The following is a 27435-nucleotide window of genomic DNA, read 5'->3' on the forward strand; positions in this document are numbered from 1 at the left end:
GCTGTGTTCCCTCTCTCACTGGCTGTCTCTATCTCTGTTGAATAAATAAAATAAAATCTTAAAAAAAAAAAAGAAAAGTGACTACAGACTTTGACCACAAGCGTTGGTGACCTCAGGGCAGTTTCAGGGAACCTGGGTTGAGGAAAGTGGAAGAATGAACATAAGTGAGGAAATAGTTACTAGAAATGCTCATTTCTCTTTCAAAAAAGCTTGGTTTCTTTGGCTATGATTTACATCAAGTGCTGCCATGCCCAATCTAGCTTTTCTGTTTCCTTTTATTTGTATCGCTAGAAATGTCATTCAGTCAAATGTCAAATGTTTGAACCAGTTAAGCAACCTTAGAAATCACTGGTCAACCAGCTCATTCTACAAATGAGGAGAGAAATGCTGGGAGGTGAAGTGAAATTTATTTTCACAAAGTTTGTTATGTATAATTTTTAAGGCCATAAACTTTATAGACAATATATAAACTCACGTCAAGTTTCTGAAGGCTAAAAAAAGACTGAAAGGTTTAAAGGATTTTAAGAGAAGTTTTCATAGCCACGGTTTTTGGGATGATTAAGTTATACTGATCATTATCATGCGCAGCTTTCCATTAAAGTCTTGACCCTCTTGTGTCATTACTCAGGATACAACGTATAGATGATAACACAGTAAATAAAGATAATGATAATCCTGACCATTTATCTAGGTGCTTATTATGTGCCAAGCACCACTTTACAAAACCACCATCTCATTCGATCCTCTCACAGCAATCCTATTGGTGAGAAAAATGAAAAACTGTTGAGAAAAGATGGGAAAAGTGGGGCGTCCAGGGGTTAATTGCTCTGGAGTCCAAGATTTGACTCAAAAGCCTATAACACTGTGTACAATGTTTTGTTTGTTATTTAACTGTCTGGTAGAACCACTAAAGTACAAAAGAGGTAGAAGACAGGGAATGTCGGTGTCACTGGTCGCTTCTCTGCGATGAGATAAACTGCTCCGCTTCTAACACTGTGTATCCATCATCCACCACTCTCGGGTCCGACATCCACCTCTCCTCTCTCCACTCACTCATTACTGATTTAAGAAGGCCCAGCGCAAACTAGCAAGACTGAGACACTAACGCCATGGTAACACTCCACTGTTACGTACCGAGGTCTTCTACTGCCTCCTCCTTCCCGCGCGCGAGCAAACCCAACTTCTGCGAGCGAGGAGACACATATTAGAGTTTGGGGTAGTTTGGCTCCCCGGGCTTCCGTAAGAGCCGGCATTTCTGCAGCCCCGGCCCCGCCCCTAGCAACGCACTGGCTTGTTAACAACCAGCCAGCCGGCTGGAGCCAAAGTCCGCCGGTGGGCTGCTGCAGGGTGATGCGGTAGCATCGCGGTGGCCGGGGCCACTGCCGGACCCCCGGGGCTTTTTGCGACTCTAGCGGCTCTCAGGCGGCTTTCCCTTTTCGGTGGCGGGGCCTCTTTGGGTCCTGCAGCTAAAGGGAACAGTGTAGGACAGAAGGACCCTCCTACCCATCCCTCCCTCCGCCGTTGCAGCCATGTCGGTAGCGGAGGCCGCGGCGACCGCAGAGGTCCAGGAACCCGGCGGCACGCTCAGGTCCAGCAGCCCTCGCCACATCCCGGTGGTCGGGGTGGTGACGGAAGACGAGGAAGCGCAGGTATGGGCGGTGTCTGTGCTTTGGGAAGCGTGGAGGGGAGGTGGAGATCTGGGGGGCGGGGACGAGGCCTCGGGGCAGCAAGAGTGGAAATGGGAGCCGGAGTGGAAACTATATGAGCCCGCGGGACTGAGGTACCAAGCGTTGAGCTGATGCCTTCGAGAACTGCGCCGCCTGAGGGAGCGGTTGGCTGTCGTCAACCAACCTGTCTGGGGACTTGTGGCGCGAGCTTCTCCCGGAGCGTCTGTCTAAACAGAGTAAGCGAGGTTTTGCCGCTCTTCTTCGGAAAGTGTGACCAGGAAGGGCCTGGGAGGCAAGGAAACGTTTTTAGTGGAAAAATGGATTTGAAGACCATTTTGTTTGCACTGGGCTTATATGTAGATACCTGTTATCAACTAATGTTCTTGATATAGGGGTAAATTCTCTCGTGTTTAAATTTGCTACTTTAAAACCTGCACCCAGAGGGGAGCAAAACGCTGTTAAAATTAGAAATTAGCCTCGTTTTCATATGAAATTGGAAGCTGGTTATGGAGTCGGAAAGAATCGAGAAAGAGCAGAATCTATGTGTTTTACTGTATTTGTATTTGGTTTTGAGTTTACTTTTATTATGAATACAAGATTAATTCTTCCAAGTTGGTCTGTTAAGGTCTTTAACTTCGGAACCCTCGGCTGGATCTCCACTGGTGGCGGAGGTGTTTAGAAACTCCAAGTCGTTAACATACTAGGGTTCCAGTGCTCCTCCCTGGAGAGTACTGGTCAATCCTTAAAATGTGAATACTATGGAGGAATCCTGCCCTGCCTCCTCACACTTGTTGGCGTGAGGTCACTGTGGGAATTCCTGTTGAGGTTTTGCTAGTCTCAAGCTGCGTCAGGAACCCTGTCTCCTACGTCCACATCCTGGATCCTGGGAGAGTTCCTTGGGAGTGGCCAGTTGACTGGGGACCTCTTCTTTGGGAGTAAGGTTGAGCTGAGTACTGCCTGACATTTACACTGCAGTAACCTGCAGAGAAACAGCGCTTTTGATGAAGAGGAGCGCGTGCTAGGGGAATTTACCTAATCAGTTTTGTGGAAGTATTCCAATCCGGTGGGAAGACTCAGGAACTGCGGCTCTCCGCTCGCAAGGCTGCAGGGGGTCTCAACTCTACCGCCATTCTCCCAGGGACAGCACAACTGAGAAGTATGTGAATTTGGTATCTGATGGCTCTCCTTATTCCTTCACTCGGTGTAAAAAAAAGTTGGCGGGGTGGGGTGGGGCGAGGGCGGGAGGGCGGGGGTGGTGGCACGGTTATATGAGGTAGGCTAGTTTGGGTTAAAAAGAAAAAATGGGAAATACTTTTAATAGGCCGTTGCCAAAATAACCTACAACATATCGTAAAGCAAAACAAGTAGATTTGTGTATGTGTGTGTATTTTCTCCCTTCCCTTTCTTTTTTCTTCTTCTTTCATTATTACCCCTCCTCACAGAGACTTGGATTGTCTTCCAGGAAGAAATCAATTTCTATTAGAGTTCCTAGCTTGTTAATAACTACTTATAGAAGCATTAACATTTTTTAAATTATTGGAGAAGAAGAAGGCAGTTTCTCTCAAAATAAATGAAATAAATTAAAATTTATTTAGAGCTGGGAGAAATGATCATTCAGCTTTTTTAGGTTTTGTTTGTGGTTATTTTTACAAATGAGGACCCTAAGGCCCTGAGAAGTTGTTAACAGAGTTACTCAGTTTCTTTACTCAGAGTGGGGTCTAGCAGTCTTTGCCATTATTAAAATGATAACCTTTTAGACTTTTGCCTCAGACAGTAGAGGATAGACTCTTGGAACTCTTGGAACGCTTGAGAGACAGTATATCCTGGTAGCTACAAGTGTCTTTGGAGAATCTACCTCAGTTTATTAAGCCAGCTCCATCCTATGCTTGAAATCACGAATTGTTTATCTATTTTCTATTCATTTTAATGTTGCTCTCATTCTAAAGAATTGGGAGCCCTTTAGAGCAGTGCTTCTCAAACTTTAATGTGCATTTGGAATGCCTGGGGATCTTATTAAAATGCAGATTATGATTCTGTAGGGCTAGGGAGGAGCCCCGATTCTGTCTTTCTAACAGGTTTCCAGATGATGATGCCATTGCTACTGGTTAAAGGACCGCATTTCCCACTCTAAGTAGCAATGCTTAGTGTATTATAGCTGCAGGAGGGTATGAATAGTGCTACAGAATTTCACAGTTAACACCTGGAAACCTGTACGAGGTAGTTTCATATGGATTCACATTATAAAACAAAATAAGACCAATAATAAAACAAAATTCCAACCCCCCCCCCCCCAGGCCAGACTCTGTGGTAAAAGACAAGGGACACCAAGTGGAGTTTAAAAGAACTACTTGATCTATTTTCCTGTCACCACAAGGTTTCAGTCAGTCTTGGATTAATGTCACATCCTATTCAGCACCTCTCCCTCTCTTCCCAGACAATACCACTTTATTGTCCTCTTTCTTCCCTCTGAGCCCCATCCCTCTTTAGGGTTCCACAGTAGCTTCTTATTGCTTACCTTACCAAATATAATTACACTGACCAAATCACTTAATTCTCTAGGCTTTGTTCCCTTTTCTATAAAACAAGCCTGTGTTAGAGGAGTGTTGCCCAAACCTGGGTGACCACCACAGTCGTCTGAGGAGTTCAAAAGAATTGTACATAGCTGGGCCCTAACACATCTACTGAATCATAATCCCCAGTGTGGAGTCTGGGACTTTTTAAAAAGCTCTCTCAAGTGGTTTTTAGCCTCAGGACCACTGAACAGATGATATCCAAGGCTTCTGCCATCCCTAAAGTGCTTCAGGTCAACTCTGTTGTGTTTTCAGGGTTTCCCAATGCATAATCTGAACTGATCTGTACTGGATGCTCTGCTTAGTACCATAAGGGCAGAATTCTTGCTTGTTGTTTTTTCCTGTAGCGTCCCCCATAATCTCCAAGGATTCCCCAGTAACACCCACCACAATACCTGATATTCAAGAGGTGATATTAAATATTTACTGAATGAATGCCCTCTCCTTTCTTCTACATTTAAACCTTACCCTACCTCCAGATCCTGCCTCTCCAGCATAAAGTACTCTCCCAATAGGAAACACATCCCATTTATCTTCACCATCACAGATCCTCTCATAAATGAGTATAGTCCTAGGTCTGAGTCACACCATTTCTTCCCAGTTATCACTTGTGTTATGTTGACAGCTGTTTCATTTGTCTAAATTTTGTCTCTGCCCCTAGAATATGGGTTCCTTAAGTGTAGGAAATTGATCTTAATGCTTATGTGTGCTTCTCCCCCATGACTCTGAGCTCAGAGTAGAAATTTTTTTTAAACTTTATATCCTAATTAGTCCTCAACTTTACCATATAAACTTAGTATTATTATCCTGTTGCTGAAACTGGGGCCTTACTTGTTAAGATCACAAAACTAGTAACTGGGCTAGCAGGTCCAACTGTACAACACAGTGATTTCACAGGTTTGTACACGATGCTGTGCTCACCACAAGCATAGCTACCATCCGTTACCATGCAATGCTATTACAATATCATTGACTATATTCTCTATGCTGTACCTTTCATCCCTGTGATTTATGCATTCCACAACTGGAAGCCTGTACCTCTGCCCATTTTGCCCAGCCCCACCACGCTCTCCCCTCTGGCAACCATCAGTTTGTTCTCTGTATTTATAGGTCTGTTTCTGCTTTTTGTGTATTCATTTGTTTCTTGTTAGATTCCACATATGAGTGAAATCATATGGTATTTGTCTTTCTCAGTTTGATTTATTTCACTTAGCTTAAAACCCTCTAGGTCCATCCATGTTGTCACAAATGGCACAATCTCATCCTTTTTCATGGCTGTGTAATGTCCCATTGTTTGTATATACTTCATCTTCCTTACCCATTCATCTATCATTGAACACTTTGGTTGCTTCCATATCTTGGCTATTGTAAACAATGCTGCAATAAGCATAGGGGCGCGTATATCTTTTAGAATTAGTGTTTTTGTTTTCTTTTGGGTAAATACCCAGGGGTGGTATTATTGGATCATATGATAGTTCTACTTTTTAACTTTTTCAGGAACCTCCATACTGTTTTCCATAGTGGCTGTACCAATTTACATTCTACCAACAGTGTACGAGGATTCCTTTTCCTAAATATCAACTTAGGTCCTCTGCACACTTTTTAATTGGATTGTTTTGGGGGGTTTTTTGGTGTTGAGTTATATAAGTTCTTTATATATTTTGGATATTAACCCCTTATCTGATGTATAATTTGCAAATATCTTTTCCCATTCAGTGGGTTGTCTTTTTGTTTTCTTGGGGGTTTTCTTCACTGTACAAAACAAAATATATTGATTCTATATGAAAGCAGGAGATTTTGTATGTTTTATTCAATACCATATCTTTAGCATCTAGAACAATGTCTGACACGGTGTAGGCACTCAAAAAATCTTTGTAGAATCAATAAACTGTGATTACTTGACTTGTATAGGTATCATAGCTGAGCTTCCTTGCCCAAATTTGCTCTTCCTCTAAAAACCTCCACAATCTTCTAGTTGATGTCCTATCCTACCATTGTCTGTAATACTGCCATGGACTGTATCATTAAAATTGCCTACTCTAGTTTTGGAATAATTGCTAGAAATAACCTCTGTGTTCAGCTGAGAAGTAAGGCAGAGAAGTAGGGTGCAAAGAACCAGCACTCCTGCATGAGACAGACCTGCTAGCCCAGTTACTAGCTTTGTGACCTTAACAAGTAAGGCCCCAGTTTCATCAACAGGATAATAATATTAAGTTTATATGGTAAAGTTGAGGACTAATTAAGATATAAAGTTTTTTTTAAAAAGGGAGGTGGCACCTGGCTGGCTGCATTGGTAGAGGATGCAACTCTTGATCTCAGGGTCATGAGTTCAAGCTCCACGTTGAGCATGGAGCCTACAGAAAGAAAGAAAGAAAGAAAGAAAGAAAGAAAGAAAGAAGGAAAGAAAGAAGGAAAGAAAGAAGGAAAGAAAGGGAGAAAGAAGGAAAGAAAGGGAGAGAGAGAGAAAGAAAGAAATGTAAAGTGCCAGACATATAAAAGGACCACAGTAAATATTAATTCTTTTCCCTGTAACTATGTATCAAATGAGGAGTATTTCTCCCTTTTGACATGTCTCTTGGTAAAATGGGAAAATATGTTCATCCTATAACTGTAAGTGAAGGTCTAATTTTCTTCAAAACAACTTATTAAACTTTTGATCTTAAAAGGTTTTGTTAAATGTTTTTACAATTCTCCATAAATATCATATATATATATATATATATATATATATATATATATATATATAATGTTAGCAGCAATTATTTTGATACTTTCCTCCGTATGTCCTCTTTTGATTCACTCTGTCGTGTGTTCTCATTTACCCAAACTCTTCCAATTATTACTTTAAGCCTCTGATTTGGAGATCTCTGCCCCCCAGTTTAACTTCTCTCCAGCCTCAACACAAGTCTCTTCCTCCAGCCTTTCCTGTCTCAGCAAAGGGTGTCACTACTTCTATAATTCCTCAAGCCCAGGAGTCATCATCACCTTTTCTTCTCTCTCCCAACAAATCAAATCACTCCTTAGGTCCCACTGATTCTACTTCCATGATGTTTTTCATTCCATTCCCTTTTGTCTATCCAGTTGCCAGTACCTTAGTCAAGGCCTTTTACAGATGTCTCCCACCTCCTTTCCAGTTCATCCTAGACCTTTCCAGTTCAGTCTATACTCAGCTAACTAAATTTTTTTTTATTGTTACACCTCTCTGGTTAAAGCCTGTGGAAATAAACAAAGACCACCTTCATGAAAATAAGCAGAGACTATTTAATATTCAGAGCTTACTATAGAAAGACGGTCAGCTAGCATTACTTAATCTGGCAGAGACTCCAAGGCAGGCAGGGAAGCTTTGTAGTGAAAAAGAGGAATGCTTCTAATATGCTCTGGTTGGAGGTCGTTGCCATGGGGAAGTTGGAGTTGGGCTAACTACAAACGGCATTCTATGTGATTGATTTGGGAAACATATTTGGCTTTTTCTGGTTGTTCCTACATAGCATACGACGGGCAAAAAATAGGGAATCTGGTAGTCATTGGCCAAATCCTGACTTTCCTGAGCAAATTGCTCCCCAGTTTGTTTGCTGCAAATATTGTAGGTAAGAGTTCTGTTGCCATAGATAGTCTGTTTATATACAGTCTCTCAAACCATTCAACAGTCTCTGAAGATCCTTGGCATAACATACAAGGCCTTCTGTAAAATGGAGTTGAAAATAGTACCTACCTCATAGAATGCAATTAGTAAACACATGTAAAGTGCTTACAACTGTACCTGGAAATAGACATCACCATCATGTTATGATCATTATTGTTATTCATGATTTTGATGTAGGAAAGATGTTAGGGTAAAGCCAACGGCCAAGAAAGAATTCTTGAGACGTCTTTGGAGCTAAAAGGGTTTTATTACAGCAGGGGGACCAGACAGAAAGAGCTGCTCTGGGGTCATGAGGAGTGGCCCATTACAGACTTTCAAGTTGGGAGGGGGTTAGGGATAGTGTAAGCCTCCCAGGTATTTTTGGAAACAAGGTTTCCAGGATCCTCAGGGGGCTAGCTCTTGTTAGGAAAAGGTCATTTATTACTGTTTAGTAAAAACTCAGTCATGAGACTCTTCAGATGTTTATCAGTGGGTCATATGCTTGGAGGATAATTGCCAACATGTATCTTGCAGGGGAGAGGGTGTGAGAGAAAGGAAGTTTCCAAAAGAATTTTTATATGTTAAAAAGTAGACTTACAGAATCCTGGAGGAAGGGCTAAGATTGCCTTTTGCCCTTAGCAAAGTATTGACATTGAGGCAGCTGTGTCCCTAAAGGAATGTTACTCTGCCTGATTCAAGGACTTGTGAATGGGCTGTAAGTAGTAAGGAAATTTAAGTTTTCTTTTGCCTTTGTTTCCCACATCAATCTGACCTCTCCTTACCTAATTAGCATCATCTGTAGCTACTATTCCCTGCACTATCTTCTCCAACTTAGTGAGCTCCTCTCCATCCTCTCAATGCCTTATTTTCTCTTGCCTCCAGGCCCTCACACATGCTACTCCCCCATCTCCATCTCTCAAACCTTCAGTTCATCTCACAAATCCTACTCCGTCTCACCTCTGCCTGCAGATTACTTCTTCCAAAAGCTGTCCAGTGCCTTTCTGTGTCTCCAGTCTGTGTGCTTCCAGAGTACACTTTTCAGCATTCGTGGAGCATTTTGTAGCATGTTATCTGTATTACTTGTATTCCATGCCAGACTGATAGCTACTTGAGGTGAGCAATATTGGTCCCCATACCTAGCACAGTTTCTGAAACATAGAAGCTGCTTATAAATATTTGTGGAAGGAGAAAAAGGCTAAATGAGGGAGGGAAGGAGAAATCTTAAAAATATAATATATGCCAAGCAAGTAAAACACAGAGTAGCATGAAGTAATAATGCAACAGAAATCTAAGAGGAATCTATGCTTTAACCTTTCCTTTTCTCTGTTTCTTAATAAAAGTTATACCTGCTCATTTGGAGAGAACAATTCGGATAATACGTGCAGGTATTAGAAAATTTGGGGGCTCAGTTGGTTAGGTGTCTGCCTTCGACTTGAGTCATGATCCCAGAGTCCCAGGATCGAGCCCCACATTGGGCTCCCTGCTCAGTGGGGAGTCTGCTTCTCCCTCTGCCCTTCCCCCTGCTCATGCTCTCTCTCTCTCTCTCACATACACACACTCTCTCTCAATAAATAAATAAAATCTTTAAAAAATTTTTTTTGCATTGACTTTTCATTTCAATATGCTTTCCAGCCCTCAAAGCCAATTTTGCAGAAAATCTGAAAATAAAAACTCACTATATATATTTCTCAGAGAATACAAGGGGAAAAAAGAAGACAAGATAGTGGCAGATGGCACTGTTAAGTCCCCAAATCTTAGAAGGCAAAATTCTGTTCATCAAATTTTTTGATAACAGTAAACAAGTTTTTTAAACAAGTTAACAGTAAAATGTAACAGTGTTTAAGGATAACCATAATACCAGGTATAAATCAGTATTTAGCAAATCCTTTTTGATTGTTAACTTTTTAAGTAAAAATCATTTTTCGTAAATAAACTCACACAGTTACTTATTCTACAGACTTAAAATTAGAATACCTAGCTGAAAATTGTTTTTGAAAGACATTGCCTGAGATCAGAATATGAGTTCGTAATTATGAAAGGAAAGGAAATTCTAGATTTAAGAGTCACTGAAATAATATCTATGTAGAAATATGGAAAGGTATGTATTATAGATTTAAAAAATCAGAAAATACAATGGTGTTAACACTAAGTGAAATTATGTATTACACATGTAAACAAAAAAGGAAAAAACTATATAAATACATGTATTTATACATGTAAACAAAAAAAGAAAATAGTATACAAAATATTTTTGTGTAAGTACTTAAATTTGATAGCACCTTCCATTTCCTTCTCCACTTACCTACAAATAACTTTATATGCCAGGGCCAGGTTTTGATGCTGAGGATGCCAGAGAATAAGTCTTTGTCTTTAAGTGAGCTTTGGGCAGGGTGTGTGTGTGTGTGCGGGGGGATAAACATGTAAATCATATTAGAACTATGATGGGAATTGTAATGGATATGCTCTTAGGGTGCTTTGAGAGTACAAAGGAAGGACATTTGTTCTATCCTTTTTTATCCCTTGGGGAGGTAACACTTGAGCTGAGTTTTGAAGCACATGTGGGGGTTAACCAAGGAGAGGAATAGGATTATCACAACAAATGAAAATAGAGGAGGGGTGAGGGGCATTAATGGAGAGTCATTGAATGGTTTAGATGGGTTATGTTCAGATTTGAATTTTGTTATCAAGACTGTAGAGTAGAAGACCATGTTGAAGGGTACAAGAGTAGAGGCGGGGAGAACAGCAGGGAACCTTCCCAACTGAGTGAGAGATGAGAACTGAATAAATCAGTAAGATGGTATGGCCTCAAGAAATATTTAAGATATAAAATCTATTGACCTTGGACATTCTGTTTTCTTTTTTTGAAGATTTTATTTATTTATTTGAGAGAGAGGGTGCACCTCAAGCCGGTGGGGGGAGCTTAGGGGGTAGGGAGGGAGGGAGTAACAGATTCCCTGTTTACCTGAGTCTGAGTCAAAAGCAAAGCTTAACTGACTGAGCCACCCAGGCACCTGGACATTCTGTTTTCTAATGTGGATGACTGTAAGCATGATGGTAACTATGAGAGAGGGGATACCTTGTTCAGGAAGGTGATCTCCTACCTGTAGTTTAGAAGCAAGTCTTATGTATATCTGCATAGGCAAATTTGATGTAATTTGCATGCTTGGGATGTGTAATATCCGTGTACCACATCATTTCACTTTCCAAAGCATGGAAGTGCTTTATTCCAGATGCTTTCTTGGGCCTTTCAGGACTAATAAAATTTAAAGACAGTAAGATTATAAGATAATACTAGAATTCAAGAGGTTTTTTTTTAACTCTTATAAGCTTTTCATTCTCCCCTTTTTTTAAATTGACGTATAGTTGGCACGTAATTTTACGTTAGTTTCAGATGTACAACATAGTCATTCCACAAATCTATTGTTATGCTGTGCTCACCACAAATGTAGCTCCCATATGTTACCAGACACTATTACATGCCGTTGACTATATTTCCTATGCTGTCTGTACCTTCATCCCTATGATCTCTCACTTCCCTTCATCCATTTTGCCCATCCCTCCATCATCCCCTTCCCCTCACTATCTTTTTGTCATAAGATATTTTTAAGTTGCCAAGAGATATCATATAAAAATAATGTGTTTGATGTGATTTCTTGATTCTCATGACAGAATTCTAAGAGTTGTGTGTTTTTTTAGGGTGCTTTCAAGACCATGGACCTAAATCGTGTCATCAACCTCCTTGAAGAGACTGATAAAGTAAGCTTTGAGAGAAAATTTCTCTACTGTATCACTCATAAACTATGATTTCCCTGAACCATAACAAGTGTTCCCCCCCAAATAAGTCTCATTTCTTTCTTTTTGTTGAAAACATTTCAAATAGTAAGTGTCTTATATTCAAGGACTGTTTAAATAAGTTAGTATGAATGTATTTAACCTGGTAGGGAGGCTGGAGGAGATTAGATTTGGTTTTGTGGGATGGACAAATCAATGGTGGATATAAAAGAGAATCATAAGAGTAGAGGAAGACTCTTCTAGCCTTTATTAATTGCTTGTTACAAAGTAGGATGTGGGGAGCAAGGGTAGAAAAAGTGTATCATGATGTACTAAAAATTTTCTGATATGAAATCTGGATATCTATTTACACATACATACATACTCATACATACTCCTAAGTAATCTATTTCGAGAAGAATCTTATACAGAATGGAATGGAGATGAAATTATTTCAGATATAAGGTTCCAAGTGGAGAGGCATTGGGAGAAAAGATAATAAATGCATTTAATGCTTGCTTATACACCACACTCTCCTGATATTACCCAAGAATCAACACAGTACCTAAAAGCCAACACAAAGTATAAAATTACTACAAGATGAAGGTTGCATACTTTTAATATGTGGAAAATGGGTTGATCATGGTAGAGCCCATCAAAACCAAACAATGTCTAGTGATTAGTAGGCACAAAAATTAGGTATTGTTTTAACATTTTTTAGTTTCTACATTTTAACAGAGAAAAAGCACAATAAAAATAATGTATCTCTTGCTGGCTGTGTTTGTTGTGAAAGTTATTTTTAATTTTGAATATATCTGCATTTTAAAAAAAAGAAAAGAAAGAAAACCGCATAGAGCTCCTACTAGTTGTTAAATAGGGGTAGACCAAAAAAATGTATAAAAATGCCACAGCTTCTCATGAAGGATCTAAGGACTTTAAAAGGACAGAGTGATTCAGTTATGTAAACAAACACATTACTGTATTGAGTTCTGTTTTATTTTAATTGGCTGAAGATGTTTGTGCCAGTATGCTGGAAATAATTTAGAGGTTAAAAATATAATTTCTGCAGTCAGATTGCCAAATTTGACTCCTAACACCACCACTTATTAGCTGGGGGATTTTGGACAAATTAGGGTTTCAGCTTGAGTTTCCTATTCTGGAAAAGAGAGATAGTTATGGTACTTCCTAATAGGGTTGTTTTAAAAATTAATGAAATAACATGTATCTATAGTGCATATATTGTGCATGGCATAGAAAACTGCTCGGTAAATTCAAGTATTCTTAATATTATTTCTGGAAACAAATGCTGCTTTTATATCAATTTAGTTTTGATTCTCAGTTTCCTAATCAAATTTAAATGGTGTGTTTATTTTTCCTTCACTGTTTCAGGAAACACTTTATAATGCTTACATTATAGTAATTTAAGAATTACTTGATAATTTTAATGTCTACTTTCTTTTTATATTAAAGAAAATTTTAAAAATCTCAACAGATTTAATAGCACAAAGAACTAAAATAGATAACTTGTTTTAGGATGATTTGGAAGAAAAACAACTTAAAGCTGTCAAGAAACTGGTACAATGTTATCAGAATGGACTTGTATCCTTTACATATATATATGTATGTTTGTTTCATTTATCCTGAAATGAGAGAATTTTTACTAGAAAATGTATTATTTTCCTCTTGCTGCTATAACGAATTGCCACAAACTTAGTGTCACAAAACAGCTTAAAGCTTTTGTCTTACGGTTCTGGTGGTCAGAAGTCCAAAATCAGCATCACTGGGCTAAAGTCAAGATGTTGGCACGACTGCTTCCTTCTGAAAGTTCTCGAGGTGAATAATCCCCATCCTTGCTTTTCCCAGCTTCTAAGGAGGCTGGCATTCCTTGCTCATGGCCCCTTCCTTCCTTGAAGTAGTACCACTTTTATCCCTGCTTCTGTGGTCACGTCTTCTCTGATCCTCTCCTGCCTCTGTCTTTCCCAGGTAGGATCCCTCTGATTACTGTGGGCTTATCTGGATAATCTGGGATAACTTTCCCATCTCAAGATTTTTAATTTAATCACATCTGAAATGTCCCTTTGCCATGTAAGGTAATATATTCACAAATTCTGGGAATTAGGATGTGGACATCTTTGGGCAGGCCATTGTTCTGTCTACCACAGAAAATACCTAACATTTTGTATTTTTCGCAGATTTATACTTTTTGTTTTTCAGAATATAAAATTGAAGAAACAGATTAATGTACTTAATCCTGTGCAGATAATGGCAGTTTTTATAGACTCAGAGAGACACTGGATATAGTTAGGAGGGCCGAGTCAAAGTCTTGTTTCTACCAATTTACTTGATTAGTTGTAATATTGATAAATTTCTTCTTCATCCTCATAAAATGGGGATAACAGCACCCCATGAGGTTGTTAGGAAGACTAGATGAGATGACATATAGGCAAGTGCTTTATAACCAGTAAAATATTATATAAATATGTTATACCCACTGTATATACCACCTGATCAGAATATATGGAAACCAGTGCAACTCAAAACTGTGCTTAAGAACCAGTTTATGGATTGTTGTTGTTGTTGTTATTGTTATAAGCTTTGCATATAACTTATCTATTACAGAAGGCAATACAGTTGTCAGGGGAAACTCTCACTTTCTGTAGTTGTCTTACCCCAGACTGGTAACAGAGAATTTCAGAACTAGCAGTGGTCCATAGAGCACTTCAGTAGTGTTGATCTCCACAACCTCCAAAAATTGTCTACAGATGTAAGTCTCTATTAGATTGTTTCAGTATTTGAAACATCTTAAGGCTATCATTCAGGGAAACGTGCCTTAAAATTTCATTTTAATTCTTTTCTTGCCTTATTTTAGCCTCATTTTATATGGATTTGTTGAGTCCGTCAGTTATCTGAGGGCTTGTGGACATGGAGCATTATTTACTGGCAGCCAAAAAAGTCTACTAGCAAGTGATTTCTTTCCCTGTCTGACCCTGATACCTCAACATCTCCATCATTTTTTTCTTCTTCACGTTAGAGAGTTGGTGGCAAATGGCTTTTTTTTTTTTTTTTTTTTAAGTAGGCTCCACACTGGGGCTTGAACTCACAACACTGAGATAGAGGTGAAGAGTTAGACTTGGTTAACTGAGCCTCCCAGTTGCCCCCAAATGGCTCTATTTCTGAAGGCCTTTCATAGGCTAGCTTTATATATGAAAAAACATAAAGCAAAAATAAGTTAGAGATGTATCGTGGTCACTTCTGTAGGTAGTTAATAGAGGTTTGTACTTCCAATATAGCTAGCTTTCCCATCTTTTCCTAAGAAGTTCCTAGAAAGAGACTAGAAGTGATAGGATTTAACCACAGAAGTATGTCCATAAGTATCATGTTTCCTTGGCTGTAAAAGAAAACCTGTGAAATTTGTTTTGTACCAGTTGGGTTTTTTAAATAGATAAAAGTTTGCTGTTACTTCAAGATTTAGAAGAGGTAAAATTTGCTTTTTATACTAGTTTTAAATGAAATAAAATTTCAACTTATACCTTAAAAGCAAGAAAATGCATCTGAATAACGTTAATAAAATAAAGAAAAGTAAGGTGGTTTGGGTTGTTTATTCTGAACCAGTGTATGTTTTGCATGTGAGTGGGGGAAAGATGAAGGATAAAGGTGAGTCATTAACCGTTTTCAATGTGTTATTATTGCCAATAGTTATTGATCAACTGAATCCACGGTATAATAGTAATCAAACTCTAAAGATATGGTGAGAAGAGAAAACAATATTTTGAATAAGAGTTTACTGAGACAGGGGCGCCTGGGTGGCACAGCGGTTAAAGCGTCTGCCTTCGGCTCAGGGCGTGATCCCGGCGTTCCGGGTTCGAGCCCCACGTCAGGCTCCTCCTCTATGAGCCTGCTTCTTCCTCTCCCACTCCCCCTGCTTGTGTTCCCTCTCTCACTGGCTGTCTCTATCTCTGTCAAATAAATAAATAAAAAATCTTTAAAAAAAAAAAAAAAAAAAAAAAAAAAAAGAGTTTACTGAGACAAAAATTAAATAATGTTCCTGAAAAAAATATGGTTCTAAGTTTTCCTATTTAGAGTTCAAAATTAGTACAATTAAAACATTGTCAACCACATTTAAAAAAATAGATGGAATTCTATAGACTTTCTTGACTGACATCTATAAAGAATATGCTAATAAAATATTAATCTTAATTTTATTTCTTAACTAAAAATACTAAAGCCCCTAAGGGATTTAGCACAAATATTTAAAATTTTGAATCTGTGTGCAGAAAAAATTGAAAACCAGCCCCACTTTATAGAATCTGCATTTAATATCCTAAAATTATGTGGGTAAGTTGTTTTTCTTTAACTTTATTTTACATTAGCATGCAGTATTTTATTATGTTTTATTTGGTATAACAAAGATATGCAGTATGGTATAGCAAAGTGATAACTCAGAAAACTTCACTTCATCACTTGATTCCAGTTGATATTTCAAATGTAGTCAATTTTGTAGTCTGAGATAGCTAGCCATAAGAGATTAAACTGTAAGTATATTAAAATGTTTTGTCATAATAAGTTGTTCTCAAGTGAACAATAAATGTGAGGTGAAAGCAAGAAATTGTGATTTTTTTTAGAATTTTTGAGAAAATTTATGAACACTGCTAAATAGTTTCAGTCTAGTTTTTTTTTCTCTCTTTAGAAAATTTGACTCTCCAAGATATATATTAAGTTCTGAGTCAATTTTTATTGATTTTTAAAATTTGAATGAAGAATAAAATGTCACCAATCATTTCTGGTATATATGTTTTATGTAAATTAGAGGTCAGCATTATAAAATTAATTTTAAACTTTTTAATATAAATGTAAATTACATTAATTTAATTTTTAAATATAAATTAGAGGTCAGCATTATAAAATTAATATATCCTATCCTCCATATTATTGTTTCTCCAAACATTTGGGGGAATTAGTAATATCTTCAGCTTCTTTGCTGCCACATAGTAGCTAATCCAGATATACATTAAAATATCAATTTTTAGCTTTCAATGTAACATAGTAGAGGAGATTTCTTAAAGTAGGAATAAACCTTTCCATTAATTTAACCTTCTAAATCTTTCTACCAATTTAACTTTTTAAATAGCATATTTCTTTTAGTATACAAAAATATTACTAGGACTATGTATACATGGTAGTTTTAACTCTTACTTTTAGACTCAGTAGCAATAATATTTAAAAATTTTATAACTATATACACTTAATTTTTTTGATATCTGAACAAAATCAAAAATAATTTATTGAATGCCTTTACCATGCCTTAATTTTTAATATAGACTATGAAAAATAAAGAAATAAATTATTGCTCTGGTGCTTTCAAGGAACTTTTATGTACTATTGGAAATTATTATTATATTGATGTGAGATTATATTGTTATCATTCAAAATTTCAAGGCTCTGCAAGTACTAGAAAACCAGGTCTATATGCATTACTTTAAGCAATGCCAGTAAAGAGCTCCACCAAGAACTTTTTCTGTGAAAGCTCTGATTGAATGTTTCCTTACATAAAGTGACAGACTTTTGAATTGCACTCTTTACTTTCCCTCATATTTCATAATTATTCACATTATTAATTTTTTTTCTCCTTTCCTAATTTCTGCTTTCATCCTGTATTTCTCCACACCTCACCCCCCTTGATCCCCTTCTCAAGATATTTTTGGGGGATAAAAACATTGAAAATAAAAAATAAAACCTAGCCTTTCTGTTTTGGCTTCTATGTAGTATGTTTTCTCACTACATCAGAAGTATAATGCATATTATTTTCATAAGGTTTCGAGGGGGAAACTCTTCTAGTGCTTTATCTTTTAGATTGTTTCCTTTGGTAGAAAAGGAAAAAGTTTGAGGACAAGAAGAAGTAATTTTAGAGTTTCTTCACTTTAGAGATCCAACAATGAGCTGGATAACAAGTAATAAGTTATTGGTTTCAAATGAAAAATTCTAAGGAACACTAAAAAATGAACCTCTGTGACATTTATAAAATTGTCCTTTTCTTCATAGCTTGCCCTTGAAATATCATGAAATTTTTTCTTGAAAAACATGAATTAAAAGTCCTATAGAGAGGATATATTATATTTTTATAAAGCACAGGAGGTTCAAATTTTGAACTCATGAAATACCAAAATAGTTCATATTTTGTATTTAAGAAATAACTTTTATTTCTCCTTTGACATTTAGACTAATGATCTAAGTTTGAATGCCCTGTCTTTTATGATTTTTATATAAATTATTTTTAAGTAACTTTGATTATAATGCTGTGAAATATAATTCTAATATTAATATTTGTTATTAACATTTTTATAGAATTAATATAAATGCTTAACTTTTTTACTTATACAGTGTTGCAAGATGGCTTTCTTAACTCTTGCCTTTTATGTTCATCTCTCCTCATTTTCATAAACCTATTCTGTCTTCTATTTGATCAGTTAGTTAGAAACACAAAATTTTTTGGTAGTTGCCAATTCTCCCAGGGCTACAGAATAGGATATTATCCTCATTTTATTCTTTAGAAAGGATTTTCCCCTACTTTGCAAATGATGGTTCAATTAAGGACTTCATTAAACATAACTCCTGCATTCTTCATTCTTACTGAAGCTTGCCATTTTTGAAAAAGAAAGTATCAGATGAAATAACATATGCGGAAGATACTGCTAATTCAATCGCACTTCTGGGTAAGTTAAGATTTCTTCAAGATAGAGGGGTGTAGCATACGACAGGCCCTACTGACAAGAAAGAAATGTTTCAGTCACTGAGTTTTAGAGTACCCCTCCAAATGTAGGTTCTTTTCTTGTTTCTGGTTGGGAATTAATCATAGTGTGCTTGATGATAATTTTTGTATTGCTTTCCACTGAGGCGTTTTAATACCAACAAGATTCTGTGTTCCTTAATTGAAGGACAGGCAGATGCTTATTTGTTTTGATGTTATTTAGTTTGTTGAAATATTTAACTTTTTAATAAATGAGAAGTATATGTACCTCTCAATAATCACAAAAATGTTTTCAACATTAAACTCTAATAATTCCTAGAATCTAATTAATTGCTAGAATCACTGAGATCCAAATTATTCATCCAAAAATCTAAAATTTTAAATAAAATCATAAAATGGTGAGACATTAATCCTTTTATATCTAAATAAGTTTCATAGTCTTGAATAGTAGATATTCTGTGAGAAATTATTATGGCCTAGAGTGGATAAAGGTGTCAAGGAAATTTGAATAATCATAGGGAGTTAGATAAGATGACCGCAAGGAACAAGTGGGCTGGAAACTAACTGGAAACTTTAATTCTGTGAATCTCTAGCATCAAAATTTACATGGGGAAGCCAACCCTAAAGAGGACATGATAATATTAACAGATAAAAGATGTAGGTTTGGTTGATTACATTAAAATGCCTCTGCTGCCCTTATTATTTTTAAATGTTGTCTCTAAGAGTGTCGGTAGGCATTTGTATGATAAATATATGGCTCTTTTTACTGTGTCAGTCTGCTCTTTGCTGAATAACTGCTTGCCTGCCTTAGAACACTTGAAGTAAGTATGAACTCTTAGCTTAAAATGAGCTCCCTTCACTGATTATTGACTGCAAGTGCTACTGTTCTGTCCCTTGTTTTTTAATTGCTGGAAACATGAATTTAAACTAAAATAATTGTATAGATTATAAAGGGTTGAACAAAAGCTGCTCATTTTTACTAATAACTTCCAGTTTGTACTATGTAGTAGTAAATCATATTACTTTTTCTCCTTAAGTGATTGCTATTTCTGATTCAAGAGTAGGATTTTGGAAATGTATGAGGGAAAAAGTTGGTACTACGTCCTGAGATTATAAAACAGGAAACTGAGAAATGATCTAAACTTACACAAATTAAAAGTGTAGAGATGAGAAACCTTAGAACTTCCCATAAACTTGAACATTTGTTTTGTTGGAAAACTTTAGTTGTTCCTGTTGACTAAATTTTTCCAAAACATAGTGATTTTCAACATCAAAGGAAGTGTTCGAAAAAAAAAAATTAAGGGAATCATGTTGAAACAGTCTTCTTTTTTTAGTGGTATCTTTTGCAGATAGATTCTCCTAAAACAGGGGTGAGGTTTTCCTGTGTGCTTCCTCCTTTTGTCCATTTGCATCCCCACTCACTGATCATTTCCAGAGGTGAACATTATGCAAGTCCTAATGCAAAACAGGAGTTTCAGGAACACTTCATTATGTTTCCCTCACAGAATCCACCCACATCTGGTTCAACCCTGAAGCTGATTCTCCCAACTCCAGTTGTCCCAGGCATGCAGAGGACATGGGACATTTCCAGAATCACACAGATCATTTTCAGATTCTCTTAGGGATCATAACTTGTAATTCATCAGAGCAAGAATAATCCAGTTTGAAGTATAGGCTGAAGCCAGTTCAGAAGTGATTTAGATATGCCTGAAAAGGAACCTTCCAATCCTTCATCTCCACCAAGATAACTTGAACATGAAACTATTATATGTAGGGCAAAGATTGCCTAGAAACTCGCTGTTTTCCAGTCTGTCAGCAAATTGAAAAGCAGAGCTCACTTGGAACTTCTCTAAGCAAAGTATGCATTATTAGAGGCAACAAATTACTGATTCTCTAGGTAAAGAGAAAAATGCTAACCCATATCTTGCCAGAATAACAATAGTAACTTACTATATGCCAGACACTATTCTCAGCTTTTTTTCATATTAATCCCCACAGCAATTTTTAAAGTAGTAACTATTGTTATACATTTTATAGTAAGACACAAGTTTACATAGGTAGTAAGTGGCAGAGCCAGTATTTAAAATTAAACAGTCTGGTTCTGGCATTTATGTTACTAACCACCATTCTTTTCTTCCTGGGAAGGAGAGGCTGAGTTGATTGAGGGGCCAAATGTTGTAGGGATAGATCCAAGATATTTCAGATATGCATGTGTGCATGTAGAGAATTACATGGTCCAGTATGAACTTCTAGTGAGGATATTTTTAATAGTATTGTTAACACATTTAAACTTGCAACTAAACATGACAGTGTTATTAAATAGCATTCATTTCTCTTTCTGGCAGGTGAATTAATGAAAATACCAAATTCTGAATTGAGGATACAAATTTGTAAGTGTATTGTTGACTTTTATCATGCAGAACCACCAAAGAAGCATATTACAGGTGAAGTTTTCATTGGTCTTTTAGTAATAACTTATGTCTGTAAAATAATATTTTCTCATTCTCTTTGAACTTGGAAAGACACAGTGGGATTGATGCAAGCTGGCTAGGTCCGAGGACCCAGAGGGGTTCCCACAGGACCAACCAAAAGGGTCCTTGGCTCTGTGCAGGATAGGAATCAAACACAAGCCAAGTGGAAGTGACAGCAGAATTTACTGAAGACATAGAGAGAGTGTAGATATGGACAGAGCGTCCAGAAGACTCAGAAAGGAAAGAAGAGTGAGGCTTGTCTTTGCTTGGGGCCAGTGATTTTTAATGAGGATTGTCGTCAGGTGCACCTGTCTTCTCAGGCTTCCAGAATCAATAGGTGTCTCCATTAAGTCAGTTAACGCTCTTGAGTTAGGGGTCTTGATGAGTCACTCTTCTTGGAAAATGTTTATGATGACTCCTCTATATTAAATTTGATGATTTAATATATATTAAGAATATATAATAATAATTATTAATAAATATAATATATTACTAAATATTATATAATAATAAATTTTAAAATTGACTCATTACCTGGCCTTTTATAGAAAAATTGTGCCTATCCCTGTGCTGTACCATTTAAAAATGCCATACACTTTTTTTTAAAGTTGTTATTGCTGTTGTTTAATAATATTACTCATTCCATTGTCTGAACATAGATTACTATGTGAGATAACTGTACATATTTATTAACTAATTGTTGTTAGGTTACCAGCAAGCAAGTTCATCATACAAGATTAAGATGGCTGAGGTTGGAGGATTGGCAAAAACAATGGTCCAGTCATTGGCCTTACTTGAAAATCAACTTGTTGAGAAACTTTGGGTACTTAAAGCTCTGCAACATCTCTCAACTTCTGGTTTGTATATTATTAAATTTAAATACTTCATTCTCAGTGATTTTTGTTTCTATCCAATGGTGTAAAGACTGTACAACATAAATAATTTTTAAATTTATTTTCAGAAGTTAATTGCACTTTAATGATGAAAGCACAAGCAGCCAGTGGAATCTGCGCTCACCTCAATGACCCAGATCCCTCTGGACAGCTTCTGTTTCGTTCATCAGAAATACTTTGGAATTTATTGGAAAAATCTCCGAAAGAAGAAATCATACAACAGCTTAGTAACTTGGAATGTTTGCTGTAAGTAAGGGGTTAGATAGGAATGTTTTTTAACCTTAAAATGATAGTACCATAACTAACATCTTTGTTTGAATTTGTGTTCAATTAGGCTTTTGAGTCATGTAATGACTATGTTTCAGGACATCATTTTTATGTTGTGGTATAAATGCATCTGTGCAATAGCAAGCCATTTTTTTTTCTATTGGAGAGCTTTTAAAGTAGCTTGTTAACAAAATTAATTATGTCTTTGAATAAGTATAAAATAAATTAGACATTTAAAAGCAGTACTTCATTTATTCATTCAATAAACCTATTTTTAAATACTTACTGTCTTCTGGATATTGCAGTAAGCATTAGCAATAAAATATAAGTGAGCCTTTAAGTTACTTATTCATTTATTCATCAAATAATTATTGTCTGCTCTGTGCCAACTTCAGTACTAGGCCATAGAAATACAAATGAAGACAATGCAGACATGATCTCTGCTTTCATGGAATTTGCATTATGTTGGGAGATGGACAAGTAAAAAGGCAACTAAATGCTATGAAAGAGATATGACAGGTGCTACATGTTCTCTAGAAGAGAGTGATTCAGCACACCCAACCCAACTGATTTAAACCACAGAGGATACTTATGGGCTTATATAAACAAGGTCAAGGATAAAACTGGTTTCATGTGCTCGGCAAATAACAGGACGTGGGTCTTCATCATCCCTATACAGTTTTCCATGGTGTTGGCTTTATTCTAAAGCTCCACATGGTGAGACATAAGAAGCTTAGGTTCACATAATCACAACCCCAAATCAAGCAGAAGAGAAGACTTGCTCTTCTGAAAGGCCAAAGAAAATTCTTTGAATTGAGTCCCTGTTGGTCCTGAGTGTTCTGGGTTGGCCATATGCCATTCCAGAATGAATTACTAGTGACAGAGAAATGCTCTGGCTAAAAGGAAGCTGAAGGCACCTTTGCAAGACCAAAAGAGTAAATGCCTAAATAAAAATAAGGATACTATTATCATAAGAAGGGCAAGTAAGGGGTGCTTGGCTGGCTCAGTTGGTAGAGCATGTGACTCTTGATCTCGGGGTTGTGAGTTAAAGCCCCACACTGGGTGTAGAGATTACTTAAAAAAATAAAATCTTAAAAAAAAAAGAAGGGCAAGTGAGTGCTAGGAAGCAAAGCGACAAACGCCCAAACCAAAACAAATGCCTGTGGAACCTGACCCAGACTTGGAGAGTTAATAAATACTTTCTGATGAACCCTAATTTGGTATCTGAATGATAAGTACAAACTGGCAACACAGAAGAGTTTTACATTCAGAGAGCAACCTAGACAGGGGAACAGAAGTGAAATTAGAACTTAGCTAAATAAAAAAAACTGGAAGATACTCAATATATTGAGAGGAGAAAATAAAATAGTGAGAAATGAAGCTAGCAGTGTTAGCAAGGACCATAATATGAAAGGCTCGATCAGCCTTGGTAAGGAGGTAGGACTTTTTAATCTTAAGAACAAAGAAAAGTAGTTTAAAAAGGTTTAAGTAGTTTAAAAAGGAAAATGATATGAATGAATCTTTATTTTAGAGCAGTCATTTTGCCCATAGGTATAGATTTGGATTGATGGATTCTTATCTGATACAGCTTTGAATCCAATGTAGATGCAGATTTGGAAATGTAGAAAAGATCAGAAATACTTTGAAATGAATAGTATAATATAAAAAGGGGGATTTTGTTGATAGACACTTCAGTAGCATTTGCATGGAAATACAGTTTTAAAGATCTGATTTTACTTTCTAGGGCTTTGAAGGAAGTATTTAAAACCCTGTTTATGAGAGGTTTTAGTCATTACGATCGTCAGCTTAGAAACGATATATTAGTAATCACTACAATTATAGCTCAAAATCCTGGAGCACCAATGATTGTAAGTATGAGTCAAATTGCATTAATTTCAATGGTGGAAGTAGTTGGTATGAGGGAAGGAGTCCTAAACAATGTTGTAATATTTATGAACTTTGTTGTGATAGCAAATTATGTTGTAATGTCATTGTGGTCACCAGTAGTTCTGCCAGTTCTTTGCAACCTTTTGGAAACTTGAGCTTCTCTTCATATTTTATAATTTCCTTACATATTTACCATTTATGATGCATTTCTTTCCTTGCTGATGATATGAGTTTATATCTGGCATTATTTCTCTTTCACCTAAAGAATTTCCTTTCCCATTTCTTACGATGCAGAGCTGCTGGCTGCTGGCAACAAATTCTCTTAATTTCATTTATCTGAAAATATCTTTAATTCAGTTTAATTGAGGTCTGTGTTCATAGAATATAGAATTCTAAGTTGAACATTTTTATCTTTTAGCACTTTGAAGATATCATTCCACTGTCTCCTGGCCTCCAGTGTTTCTGATCATAAGTATTTGCTATTTCAAGTTGTTTCCCTATGGACAATGTAACACTTTGCTTTCTGGGTGTTTTTCAAGATTTTCATTTTACCTTTGGTTTTCAGCAGTTTTACTATTATGTGCCAAGATGGGATTTTCTTTGTATTTATACTGCTTGAGAGTCATTCATAGAGCTTCCTGAGTATGTAAATTGACTAAATTTGGATCATTTCTGGTCATTATTCTTCAAGTATTTTATCAGCCCCATTCTCTTTCTCCTCTTCTGTAATGCAGATTACATGTATGTTTGTCGTGAGGCTCTGTTCACTTTTGTCGATCATTTTTCTCTCTATTCTTTAGATTGAATAATTGTATTGGTCTATATATCTAAATTCACTGACTTTTTTCCCCTGTTATCTTCATTCTGTTTTAATCCGATCCAGTGCATTTTTATTTCAGATGTTGTCTTTTTTAGTTTTCGGATTTTTGTTTCCTTTTTATAGTTCCTACTTCTCTCCTGAGAGTTCCTGTCTTCCTGTTTATTATGAGCATCTTTACCATGGATTCTGGTGTACTCCTCTGCAAAGTATTGATTCTTTTGTATTAATAGGCATTTAGTTTGGCTACTCATCCCTATGGTGAATGACAGGTCAAATCTCAGTTCATTTCTTTTAACCTTACCTAGGATGCTTGAGTATTCCCTGCTGTATTATGATTCAGGCATTAGCCAGAGATTTGAGAGTTTATACACAGAAGTTGAAGTTCCTTTTCTGTGGCTCTCTCCTTTATGGGATTTCTCCCTTCACTTTCCAGTAGCAATAGTTGCCCTGAGATTACCTCTGCCCTCTGAGTGTTCAAACCATGGAGATAACAGCTTTACCCTGAGTTGTAGCATCCACACAAGGTGTGGACTAGGGCCTGGCCTCAGTCTAAAAGCCATTGTTTAAAAAAGGGAAACTCATGCAGTATCATCTCTTTCTTCAAAGTTCTGACTCCCCTCCAGTAACTTTTTATATTTTGTTCAGAGTTTGTAATTGTTAGCTGCAGAAGGTTTCTTATAGGAGCTACTCTGCCATCCCAGAAGCTGAGTCTCCCCACATCTTATAATGTAAAAATCACTGAATGATTGAAATCCTGGAGTAGAGATCTTTGGCAAAGATATTCACATAGCCACAAACTTATTAAGTTGTATTGAAAGGAAATTTGGGAATGAAGCCCTCAACCCCATATCAGTGGTTATCAAATGATCCCAACAAAGAACGATCACAGAATTTATAATATGTAAATGGGAGCAATAATTCTACCTAGCTTTCTAGTCAAGGCTGCAAAGTGTGGGTTAACCCATATGTTTCTTTGGAAGCCCCCTGCTTAGTTAATATTTTCTCATTAGCATCCTTGCAAACATTCAGGTGAATTTTTATGAGTCAAATAACATCTCCATATTTAAAGAAGCTGTATGGATCCTAAAGCAGTAGCACTGTAACACTGAGAGCTCAAAAGCCTAGGGGGTTTGCTGCTGTAAACCTCCCCTAATTACAAAGTCCAACTAGGATGTCTCTGGCAGGAATGGGTTCTCTCATGCTAGAATGTTTGCGATTCTGGTTATTCTTCAGGGCTTTTCACATTAAGTAGGAACTGTTATGTTATCTCTTGACAAAACCTTTCACTTAATGAGAGTGGTTGGGGTCGAGGTGGGAAGGGGTTTTTTAAGAAGAGAAGCTGTCGAAAATAACTCTTTCACCCTTATTTTGTCATTTAAAGTTATAGATAATGAATTATATAAGTAATTTGTAGTCTTAATACATTTGGATAATTACCAAATTTTAAACAGCATTTTATAAAATATTCATAGAATAATGTAAAAATATTTCTTAGAACCAACAGAAGTTAAATTTATATTAAATAAATTACAAGTTTATCTGGCTATACATTTCTTGCTTTCATCCCTTTCTATTATTAGTACTTCATGAATTCAAATGAATGACAAGGGGAATCTGATAAAGATAATTAAATATTAGGTAAATATAGGCATCTGTAATTTCCACCTAATTAAATCATCCTTCTGTGTATTTATATTAGGAATGTGGCTTTACCAAGGATTTGATACTATTTGCAACCTTTAATGAAGGTAAAAACCATAAAACTTTCAACCTATAATAAATCTTGATGAGTCTTATATATTATTTTAGCTTTTACTTTCTTTTTTTTCCCTTACAGTTAAAAGTCAAAATCCTTTGGTAAAAGGTCTTAAGCTTTCTAATTCCTATGAAGATTTTGAATTGAAGAAATTGCTATTCAATATAATTGTGATCTTATGTAAAGATTTACCTACCATACAGGTAAAAAATAACCAAAATAAAAGCTAAAGTGTCTTACTTTGTAGTATAATTTTTTTTAAAGTCATGACTGCAAATCTTTCATCAACCCATATGTTTATCATAGAAAGTAACTCTTATTGGCCGGAATTTCATCTTCTCAAAATTTCTTTTGCCTATCTATTAATAAACAGTGAATTTACCAAACTTAAATCACATAAACCAAAAAAGGCAGGAGAACCTTAGAGATTTATTTATGTATTTAGATCTCCTGAATAAGAAAATATAAAATGAAAGAAAATCCATATAGGCCCATCCAGCCTAATAGTCTATCTCTGACCATATTGTGGTTAAGGCTTTAGTGGGGTGGAATGCAGTGCTGTCATTTTTCAGCACTGTGATCCTGAATAGGCTGTTTAGTTTCTGTAAATCCCAGATATCTTTTTTTAAGATTTTATTTATTTATTTGAGAAAGAGAGAGAGCACAAGCAGTGGTACCAGCAGGCAGAGGGAGAGGGAGAAGTAGGCTCCCCATGAGCAAGGAGCCCAAGGCAGGGCTCCATCCCAGGATCCTGGGATCATGACCTGAGCTGAAGGCAAATGCTTAACCAACTGAGCCACCCAGGCACCCCAGATATCTTAATTTCAAAATTAGGATAACACCTATCTCATCAAATTATTGTGAGGATTAAAAGAGCTCAGAATTTTTTTGGTAATACCACTCTGAGGAACACACACCTATATACACACTAAAATATGCTCAGAGAAGGAAAAAATTGTCTTTACA

General features: G+C 36.5%; 1 protein-coding gene across 2 annotated transcripts in view; it reads left to right on the forward strand.

Annotated features, from left to right (window-relative positions):
- Positions 1–1296: 1296 nt before the first annotated feature.
- The window catches only part of CFAP69 (cilia and flagella associated protein 69), a 50831-nt gene continuing 24692 nt past the window's right edge, over positions 1297–27435 (forward strand). Inside the window, exons 1-11 of one of the 2 annotated variants that reach the window (XM_026505214.4) lie at positions 1297–1649; positions 11556–11615; positions 13164–13229; positions 15856–15965; positions 18264–18340; positions 20721–20819; positions 21554–21703; positions 21808–21985; positions 23751–23874; positions 26413–26461; positions 26551–26672. In XM_026505214.4, coding sequence (XP_026360999.2) covers positions 1530–1649; positions 11556–11615; positions 13164–13229; positions 15856–15965; positions 18264–18340; positions 20721–20819; positions 21554–21703; positions 21808–21985; positions 23751–23874; positions 26413–26461; positions 26551–26672 — 1155 coding nt within the window. In that variant the 5' untranslated portion in view covers positions 1297–1529. The remainder of the gene's footprint in view (positions 1650–11555; positions 11616–13163; positions 13230–15855; positions 15966–18263; positions 18341–20720; positions 20820–21553; positions 21704–21807; positions 21986–23750; positions 23875–26412; positions 26462–26550; positions 26673–27435) is intronic. The other variant, XM_057304136.1, reaches the window with a different exon arrangement.

This window comes from Ursus arctos, unplaced genomic scaffold, assembly GCF_023065955.2.
Source record: "Ursus arctos isolate Adak ecotype North America unplaced genomic scaffold, UrsArc2.0 scaffold_3, whole genome shotgun sequence".
Classification (NCBI taxonomy): Eukaryota; Metazoa; Chordata; class Mammalia; order Carnivora; family Ursidae; genus Ursus; species Ursus arctos.